Raw genomic sequence first — 10,907 nt, 5'->3', positions numbered from 1 at the left:
TTAGGGAACAGAAGATATTGTTTGTTTTGGGCAAGAACCTTATTGCTCTTCAGATTTTCCACCTGTAAAATGTGGATAACATTAGCCCCCATTTTCCACGTGGTTTTGGGGAGTATAAAAGAATACAAGGAAGAGAGGTAAGAATAATTTTATAATATTATACATGCCAGATGCCATCTTCTCTAACATTTCCAATCTAGAGTCCCCACCACCACCCATCACTCTCCTGACAGCAGCTGGTTTTATTTATAGCATCTCTCATTACCCAAATTAAAATTTATTTTATTTGGCTGTGACAGGTCTTAGTCTCAGCACATGGGATCTAGTTCACCAATCCAGGCCCCCAGCATTGGAAGCCAGGAGCCATAGCCACTGGACCATCAGGGAAGTTTCCCAAATTAAAATTTTAATTTAACCGTTCTCTTTTTTTTTTTAAATTTAACAGTTCTCTTGAGAACTTCCTGTCTCTCCAACTACAGTGAAATTCCATGCAAGAAGGGATTTTTGTTTTTTTATTTAACATTGCATTGCCAGCATCTAAAACTGTCCCTGGTACACATTAGATTCTCAATAAATGCATGTTGCATATATGTTGCATAGTAAAACCTTTAAAAAAAAAACTATATCTTTGTAAACACTTTTAAAAATTGGATTTCAGGTCCATGTGTGCATGCTCAGTTGTGTCTGACCCTTTCCAATCCTATAGACTGTAGCCCACCAGGCTCTTTTGTCCATGGGATTCTCCAGGCAAGAATACTGGAATGGGTTGCCATTCCGTCCTCCAGGGGAGATCTTCCCAACCCAGGGATCAAACCCATGTCTCCTGTGTCTCCAGCATTTCAGGCACATTCTTTACCCACTGAGCCACCTGGGAAGTCCTAGAAATAGATTAATTGTCAGTTCAGTTCAGTTCAGTCGCTCGGTCGTGTCTGACTCTTTGCGACCCCATGGACTGCAGCATGCCAGGCTTCCCTGTGCATCATCAACTCCCAGAGGTTACTAAAACTTATGTCCATTGAGTCAGTGATGCCATCCAACCATCTCATCCTCTGTTGTCCCCTTCTCCTCCTGCCTTCAATCTCTCCCAGAACCCGGGTCTTTTCTAGTGAGTCAGTTCTTCACATCAGGTGGCCAAAGTAATTAATTGTAATTAATCCAAATTAATTGCAATTGTAATTACAAATTAATTGCAATTAAGGATTAGTTGTAATCCTTGGTTAATGGCATGTCCTCTTTTGTTATTTAGCTGTTGAATTAGGTTTTTTACCTGGAAAAGAAAAAGGTAACCTAAAACAAAAGCTCAGGTCCTTCATCTCACCAAAGGGCTTTGACCCTTATCTCATGTCCCCATCTCTCCCCATCTAAGGTAATTATCATTCAGAATCCCAGGTTCTCCATTTCCCTACAAGTAGATCCTGAGATGGGATTCTTGTTTAAATGATTTACTGAGGGAGTTCTCAGGAGAAGGGGAGTTTGGGAAGCAGGGATGGAGAGGGAAAAATAGCTAAGCAAGGATGTGGAATTTGCTGGAGCCTGGATTCAGAGCTCTTAGGCATACAGTGAACCACAGCATTGACTCTACCTTGAAGCAAAGACTACCTGTTCGTACCCAGAGTCAGTCAGTGATGGACTGACATTTGGGGAGGTGGTAAACAGAAAGCAAGTGCATGGTTTCCTGGGTAAGGCAACCTCCATTTGGCTAATGGCAATACTCCAGAGAAGGATGGGGCCTGATATGTTTGACAGCCAACATTCATAGTAGCTAGGGATAAGTGCACTTGACCAGGAAAAGGGGGCTGGGTGTGTCTACTATATCTTGCTTCCCTCCTATCCTTTTTATTGAGTTATAGCTGATTTACAATATTGCATGTTTTCGTAATTTTTAAAGATTATATTACATTCATATTTATATGAATGTAAAATATTATAAAATATTTGCTATATTCCCTGTGCTGGACGATATATATCCTTATAGCTCATTTATTTTATACATAGTAGTTTGTACCTCTTAATCCCCTACCCCTATCTAGCCCCCTCCCTCTTCCCTCTCCCCATTACACACCACTTTGTTCTCTGTATCTGTGAGTCTGTTCCTTTTTGTTATACTCACTCATTTGTTTTATTTTTCAGATTCTACATATAACTGATAACACAGTATCTGTCTTTCTCTGTCTGACTTGTTTTACTATTGCTTACTTTTTTACATAGTCTTATCAAATTTTGCATGTCTTCCTTATAAGTGTGTGTGTATATGTGTATATATAAATTATATATATATATTTACCTTCCAATTATTTGGAACTTTCTAGAAAGGAAATCACACTAAATTTTGTTCTGACTGTAGTATAATATTTCAGTATGTGAAAATACCATATTTATTCACCCACTGTCCCACTGGTGGACTTTTAAGTTGTTTTTAGGTTTTTGCTGTTATGAACAGTGTTGCTGTGAAGATTCTCATATATGTCTCCAGTTACATACTGCAAGAATTTCTTGGGTTTATAACTCTGAGAGACAGTGAAGGGCAGGGGAGCCTGGCATGGTGCAGTCCATGAGGTCACAAAGAGTTGGATACAACTTAGCGACTGAACATCAATGCTTGAGGTGGAAGAGATGGTAGGGATGGATCGAAGTGTAAAATTTAGAAGATAATGCCAAACTATTCTCCAAAGTTAATTTGCTAATTCACACACCCACCAACAAGGTATAAGAGATCCTGTTATCTACCTCCTCTCCAACTTTTCTTTTTTTTTTTTTTTTTGTCTGTACTGTGTCTTCATTGCTGCTTGTGGGCTTTCTCTAAGAGTTTGAGCTGACGGGGGATGCTCTTTGTTGCAGTGTGCAGGCTTCTCATTACTGGCTTCTCTTGTTGCAAAGCACAGGCTGTAGGCATACTGACTGCAGTAGTTGCACCACACTGGCTCAGAAGTTGGAGTGTGAAGGTTCTAGAGACAAGCCCAGTGATGGGGTACACAGGCTTGGTGGCTCCATGCCATATGGAATCTTCCCAGGCCAGGGATCAAATCAGTATCCTCTGCTTTGGCAGGCAGATTCCTATCTACTGCCCACCAGGGTCCTCCAAATTTCTGACTTATATAAACTGAATGAGTATAAAATGGCTTTTCATTTTGGTTTTGATTTGTATGTCTTCCATCAGTAATCATCTCTTCCTGAAAGTGTCAGTCACTCAGCTGTGTCCAACTCTTTGTGATCCCAGGACTGTAGCCCACTAGGCTCCTCTGTCCATTCGATTCTCCAGGCAAGAATACTGGAGTGGGCAGCCATTTCCTTCTCCAGGAGATCTTCCTGACCCAGGGATTGAACCCATGTCTCCCTCATTGCAGGCAGATTCTTTACCACTGGGCCACCAGGGAAGTCCACCCTCTGGACTGTAGCCCGCCAAGTTCCTCTGTCCATGAGATTCTCCAGGCCAGAATACTGGGGTGGGTTGCCATGGCCTCCTCCAGGGGATCTTCCTGACCCACGGATCGAACCTGCTTCTCTTGCAGCTTCTGCATTGCAGACAGTTTCTTTACCACTGAGCCATGGGGGAAGCTCCAATCATCTCTTCCTATGTTATCAGAATACCTGTTACTTCTTCTTAAGTGAAGTGCTTGCTCATATCTTTTATCCAGTTTTCTATTGGATTATTTATCCTTTTCTTACTAATCTGTAGGAGTTCTTTGTATGTCTTTTGTCTTTTGAGTGTATTATGAATATTATGGCTATCTTCTAATTTCCAACTTGTTTTCTCATTTTATAGAGTCTTTTAATGATATCTCTTAATTTTATTATAGTCACAGGTATTCTTTTATGGTTTTTATGCCTTGTTTAATAAATCTTTCTCTTAAGGAATCTAAAGGACCATTTCAATCTTGGGGGTGGGCAAGGGGTTCCACAAACAGAGGTTACAGGCAAGTCACAGACGCAAACATGTTATATCTACTGAGGCATTGTCTAGTCTGAAGCAGCCCTGACTAGCCAGCACAAGCGACCAGCTGGCTGGCAGGTGTGCTTTGGTTATAGAATTGGATGTATCAATGCTATTAGAGCTGGATACCATTAAAAATTCTAATCATAGACTGTAATTAACTTTCCTTGCTCTGACGCCCCGCTCACTAAACAACCTTCTGATTATAATTTGGCTTCCCATGTATCTTCGCCTACACGGAGAGAATGTACTGTTCAGACCGACGTGAGGATCCAATCCACTAAACAGTTACATGCCATGATGTAAATTAATAAATTTGTATTCTGATTTTATCATGTGCCTCATCTAAGCTCTGGAGGCGTGAGTCAGCATCCCCAAGTCTAATCAATACAGACACAGAAAATATCAAGCCTCTGAGCTGAAAAACTAAGAACTAGACCCTGGACCAGAGCGCAATCACCAAGGTAACATTACCCTGGAGGCCCCTCAGCCTGATGGAGAAGGGTATGTCATGTGATATGGACAGGGATTAAAATTGACTTTTGACATTATAAAGAGCTGCATATTCAAAACCAACCATGGCTTGGTTCCATTCAGGTGAAGGCAAAGAATAGAAGATGATCAGGAGACTCATATTGAATATTTATTGGCTTATGAGCACATACCAGATGCTGCACAAATCCTAGGCAGAAGAGTAAGATTTACAGACATGTTTGAAAAGAGCAAATTAAAGAAGAGAGAGAGAGAGAGAAAATAAAACAGGCAGATGGTACATGCTAAGGAAAAATGTAACAAGAGGAGCCTGACTGATGAATCTCTGCTCCACCTTGCTACTCAAGGTCCAGGATACAAAATAGAAAAAGCAACTTTAAAGATCAAAACCAAAAAATGAAAACCAGGAGAAGGAAACACAAGGTACACCAGCGAACAAATAGGGATGTGCAAGGGTGGCAAGATTACCCAAGCCAGAGGAGTGATTTAGGACCAAAAGGGTGAGAGAAAGATCTCTGGAGTAAGTTCAAAAGGCAAAGTAGAGGTGAGCCCATCAGGACACATGGGGATAATTTAGCTATCCTGCTATTATGTTAGATTAGCACTTAATCCAGGCTTTCTGAGTGAGCAGTACCTATAAGGACACAGATCACTTTCTGGATCCCAGTTACACTGAATAATAAAGGGGAGAATGTGATCAGAATTGTAATATCTGGGAATTTTTGACCCAGTGATGACATGTGAGTCTATATTTTATATTCAGATTAACAGCGAACAAAAACAAAACAAGGGGATGACCTGTACTGAGGAACTTATGGGATCTATTTTTCAAAGAAAAATATGTTCAAGAAGGAGTGAGATCAGTTAAAGGAAGTTCTGTGACATCTGTGAGACCAGTCTGAAAGACAAGCATTACCTCCCACAGCGCTTCCCTTGGGGCTCCCACCAGAGCAAGGCCATGGGTGTGGCTAGATCAGATGAAACTAGAAAACCATTTCACATGCCTTTTGATCTAAAAATGAGGTAGAGACATGCCACTCAGTAAGGGTTGATCCTAAGTGTGGCTTGCCCACCCAGCTATGTGGAAGGAAAGGCATACAGAGAGCTCGGTGAAACAGCAGAACCAAAACACAGCAGGTTAGCAGAAGTGCTTCTCTCAGCACACGGCCAGAACGCACAAAATACACGGAAGGGGGCTGGCAGGTGGCTGACCTGTGTTCTCTACAAAGCCAGAAGACTCCGACTCATGTGTGAAGGAATAAGCTCTCTTTAATAAGGGCCTCTGTGTGTGTGCACAAGGGGATATAAAATGTAGACAGAACGAGGCTCTTCTAGATGTTGTCCCGCACATGCTCCATGATGGTCTTCAGCCCCAGCCAGGTTTCCTGTGCAGTGGGGATGATCTGGCTGGCAGGCAGAGCGAAGCCATAGTCCCCAGTATCTCTCAACTCAAAAGAGAACGCATACTTGATGCCATTATCATATGCCCAGTCAATAGTACTCCCACTAGATGCATCTGTTGAGTCAAAAAGAGAAAACACTTTGAAGCCTAGTTCCTTTCAGGGTTAGATGGGATGGGGCTAGGAGCTCTGCCAACCTGTGGTTCCTTAGTGATCTATAGTTCTTTCTGAAAGTCATCAGGCCTACACAGAAATGTTGACCTGATCCCTATGTCTCAGACTGTCCTGTACCATGAAGGTCTTCACTGGTCTCAATCCAAGAGATTTTAAATCCTCATTTCCATTTTGTCACCACTTCACTGTTAGGACTCCTTCAGGTCACTGGAAGCCAATATCTGCAGAGTGTGGGAGGCAGCCTCCAACACAGCCACAATGATCCTTATCTCCTAGTATTCACATCCTTGTGTAATGCCCTCCTATGCTGGACAGGGCCAACATCACCTGTTTGACTGCAGAAATGAAAGTGTGCACCCTTCAAAACTAGGTCACAAATAAAAATGGCTTCTGCCCTTGCTCTCTCTTGAATTACTGGCTCTGATAGAGCCGGCTGTTATGTTGTAAGAACACTCAAGCAGACCTTTATAAAGAGGTCTATGTGGTGAAGAACTCACTGCCAACAATTAGCAATCACTTGTCAGGCACCAGAGTGAGTCTGAGAAGCAGATCCCTCAGCCCCATTAAGCCTCTTAGATGACTATAACCCTGGAAGACATCTTGACTGCAAACCCCCTGAGAGCGCCTGAGCCAGAGCCATCCAGCTAGGCAGCTCTGGAGTTCCTGAACCACAGAAACTGTATAAGAAAATTTATGTTTATTGTTTTAAGCTGCTAAATTTTAGGATAACTTTTTGCATCTCAAGAGGTAACTAACAACACAGAGAGAAGGAAACACTTGGGACTTCCCTTTGTCAAAAGGCTGAGAAAAGGCAAAAGGCCTGTTTTCCTGCTTCTTCCAGTCAAACTCAACTACAGCAGAAGCTGGATAAAGGTGTAGTGTAGATGATAGTGAATAATAAAGTACCAATGTCAATAGCAGCTATCATTTGCTGAACATCTACCATGAGCCAGTCATCATACTGGTAAGTTTACATTTACGATCTCATTTAATCTTTAATAAATTAGTGAGGTGGGTATTACTGTCCTTGTTTTTCAGATGAGAAAAAAATCCAGGCTCAGAATAGAATACTTTGTCTACGAAAATACAGATGGAAAATGGCAGGGCTGAAATTCAGATCCATCTGATGACAAAGCCCATACTTTCTTCAACCTACTTGGGGTTCAGTTAGAATGTTTATGTATATGTATATGTATATATGTATGTATGTATAATATGTTATATATATATATATATATAATGTGTATATATGTAAAATATATATATAAAACATATGGTGGTGGTGGTGTAGTTGCTCAGTTGTGTCCAATTCTTGTGGCCCCATGGACTGTAGCCCATCAGGCTCCTCTGTCCATGGGATTTCTCAGGCAACAATACTGGAGTGGGCTGCCATTTCCTTCTCCAAGGGACCTTCCTGACCCAGGGATTGAACCTGTGTCTCTTGTGTTGCGGCAGTCTCCCACGTTGCAGGCGAATTCTTTACCAACTAAGCTACCAGGGAAGCCCATAATATACACATGTCTGTTAAATGAAAATATGGGTCCCTTCATTTTTCTATTGTTCCTGAAGGTTGTTTCTTATGATACCATTTGTGATTTTCTAGAGATGCTGCTTCAGCTGCAATTACATGTTCCCTAAGGTTATGGAATAGGCTCTCCTAATCTCTCTGAAATTCCTGTGTAATTCCTACAGCTTTTCTCTACCTTGACAAAAATGCTGAATAAAAAACAGACTATGGCACCAGCAAGTTACATAGAAAGCTCAAGTATTTCAGAACAGGTTTTAAATTCAGGAAGAGGGCAAGAGGACCTCTGCTGAACAAAGTGATCAGATTCAAGAACTTCACTTTACTTGGGTCCTTGCTAAGTCTACATACCTACTCTTTTTTAAACAAAACTGGGAACATACTAATAACACTGGTGTGCACACTCTATTTTTCAATTAACAATTGAAGATTATTTCCTATTAGCACATACAGATCCACCTCATTCACTTAAGGGCTGCATAGTGTTTCACTGTAAATGAGGTAAAGTTGCTTAATCATGTCTGACTCTTTCTGACCCCATGGACTGTAGCCTGCCAGGCTCCTCTGTCCGTGGGATTTCCCAAGCAAGAATACTGGAGTGGATTGCCATTTCTTTTTCCGTTTCCCTGTAGGAATGCACTAAATACATTTTTATCCAGTACTCTATTGATAAACATTTAGGTGCTTCCCAGTCTTCTGTGACTAAACAATGTTGTCATGAATATCCTTAAAACTCACAATCTACCCATGAGCCAAACAAGCTCAAAAAATTTGTTTCTAAGCCCTTAGTAGATCAGAATCTGTGAAGAGGAGAGGAAAGGGTTGCTAGAGGAAGGTGGCCCAAGGAAGGAGACATGAAAACTCTAGAAAGCAGACACAAGAATTAAAGAAGCAAAACAAGCTGGGCTGTTCAGCAAAAGGATTGAACAGTCCAATACAGCACAGAAGGTTTTCAAGATACCACAACTGACATTCAGAAGGCCACTCAGTCATGAGGAAAGGAGCTTAAATCTCTTCTACATGCTCAAAGAAGGCAGGAGAGTGTGAAAATCCATTTTAGAATTATTTATATTTACACAAATACAAATAATTTGTATAACTGAATAATATATACAAATTTTATAATTCATCTAAAATGTATATTATAATTCATCTGAAAGGATTAATCTAAGGAAAGGGTCAGCACTTGAAGGGACAAATGTCAACTACTTACATCCCACACCCCCTCACCCAGAGAGTTAGTGTTTTTATACAAAAATTGATTTCATTTTGGGGAAGAAAGGAGGGCAGGCAAAGCCTATAAAAAATACAGAAGATGGGCTCTTGAAAGAGGTAGAAAATATTATGTCTCTTGATAACACTCAGGAGAGCCTTTCTCCTATTCTGTCGGAGCAATCTGATGAGTATCTCTTACTTTGGGCACAGCTTATGTTGGGAAGAAGAATGTTTTTTGATATGGGAAGAAAAGGCAATTCTTTAAACTGGCATTTAGACCCAAAGACCAGGACTCTGGTGACCTGCAGAGATCTTTGGAGAGGACCTCCTCAGAAGGCTCCTGCCAAGTTCCTTTAGCTCTCTTTGGTGTAGGGCTCAGTTCTGACTAATTAAATAGAGGGTGGTGAACCTCTCCTGATGCGTTTGTTCTCAGAGGTGTTCCCATTCAACAAGTAATGATAAACCATGAGTAATTACTGGCTTGTTGATGCAATTAGCAACACAAACATCAACATCCTGCTAAGTGCTTTATGCAGCTTGGTGGCATGTGAAATACAGACAAGAGTGCTGAGGTCACAGTACAGATGAGGACCTAGGAGGTGGGATGGAGAATCTTCACAGAAGAGGAAGACTGAGGAGAACAGCAGTTGAGGGCAAAGTAAGTAAGATGGGAGAGGGAGTTCCAGTATGGAAAAGGAAAGAAGTATCGGCAAGTTTGCAGGGGCTTTGAGGGCAGACCAACTGTTGGAAAACTATTTACAGAGGAGGCACCAGAGGGGGAAAAGAAGGGCACTTGTTTGAAAGGAGCTTAACTCCCCATGTTTTGTGTTTCTATTTCCCATTTATAGCTAGGGCCTTGGAGAATAATCATATCTTTCAATCTGATCTAAAAATTTAAAGATCAGATCACAGAATAATGGAACTAGAAGGGTCTCAGCAGGAATAGAGTGAAATGCTCAGGTGAAACACTTCAGCGAGAAACCAAAACAAGGGTATTTCCTGAAACTGAGACTGAGTTGTAGGTGATGGGTCTCAAGACCCTTGTCAGGTCTGGAGTCTTCATAGAGGTTTTTTTTGTTTTTTCAGCTCAATGCTAATGACTGTCCCGAGGACCTCCTAAACCAAGCCTACTATGCATGTGTTCATTTCAGACAGGAAGGTGAGGGGGTCCCCTCCCCGCCCTGGTACCACCACCCCAGTTTGATGAAGACGGTTGCCTGCAACAACTACCACCACACAGACTTGACATAAATTCAGCCTATCACTTGCAACGAAAACAGGTTACAATATTAAAAAAAAAGGCTGTCTTGTGGTTCTTCTCCAGCTTCAAGTATCCTCTCCAAGTGTTCCCTAGTAACCAGTAAACTCAGGGAGTACTTACAGACAATGGAGAAGATAGAACCCACTCGGTACTGAGTGCCCGACAAGGTAGCCAGAGCTTTGGCTGTATTCTTCGCCACCATATCCTAGGAACGGGGAGATCATTAGAGTGAGAAAGAACAGACTCTGAAGCCAGATGTTCCTCAGCTGTTCTGTACTGCAGTGGATTGGAAGATTCCTGAACCCCGTCCCACCCTTCCCCCACACCCAATGTTCCCTTCCGGTCTCCTTCTTTCCCATCCGACCAGAGCCAAGGCCTAACTATAAAGTGAGAGAAATGTAATGGTTCCTCCAACTCCTTCTATCACATCCTCAGTTCTTTACTTCCAGTTTGGGACCAGGGTAAGCAGAGAGGTGGAAGAAGGCCAGATAAGTGCTCTGAAAGCAGGTGTATTATAAACTCAAGTTGGGGTGCTGTATTGCAGCTCTTTGCAGATCTAGAGGGCTGCTCACCAGCCCATTAGAAATCTAGTAAAGTCATCACCATGTTCACCTAACCTGAGGGAAGGGAATGTCACGTTCATGAAGACAAGGGAAGGGCAAGTATGTTTAAGAGAAAACCTTTTAAGAGTTTGGGTGTTCTCAGAATGGAGGTGGAGACAGGGCCCCCATATATGGATGTGCCCTACACAGAGGACCTGCTGGAGACCAGAATCTAGGCCACACCAAGTCATAAGCCCTTAGCTGTGGCCCCCGACAGAGGGGCACACTCAAGCAAACGAGCAGAGAGAGAGGCCTGCAGTCACTCTGCAGGAGTCAGACCCACTCCAATCAGTCCACTCTAAGTGTC

At 42.1% G+C, this 10,907-nt stretch overlaps 1 protein-coding gene across 1 annotated transcript in view; it reads right to left on the bottom strand.

The window, feature by feature from the left end:
* Positions 1-5,058: 5,058 nt before the first annotated feature.
* LOC133072881 (carboxypeptidase A4-like) overlaps positions 5,059-10,907 on the bottom strand; it is a 42,966-nt gene continuing 37,117 nt past the window's right edge. Inside the window, exons 14-15 of the mRNA XM_061166414.1 lie at positions 10,119-10,203; positions 5,059-5,939 (exon numbers count right to left, since the gene is read on the bottom strand). Of these exons, the coding sequence (XP_061022397.1) occupies positions 5,755-5,939; positions 10,119-10,203 (270 nt within the window). The 3' untranslated portion in view covers positions 5,059-5,754. The remainder of the gene's footprint in view (positions 5,940-10,118; positions 10,204-10,907) is intronic.

Source organism: Dama dama, chromosome 18 (genome assembly GCF_033118175.1).
Source record: "Dama dama isolate Ldn47 chromosome 18, ASM3311817v1, whole genome shotgun sequence".
Taxonomy (NCBI): Eukaryota; Metazoa; Chordata; class Mammalia; order Artiodactyla; family Cervidae; genus Dama; species Dama dama.
Note: the sequence above shows the minus strand (reverse complement) of the source record. Positions and strands in the feature narration are given on the sequence as shown.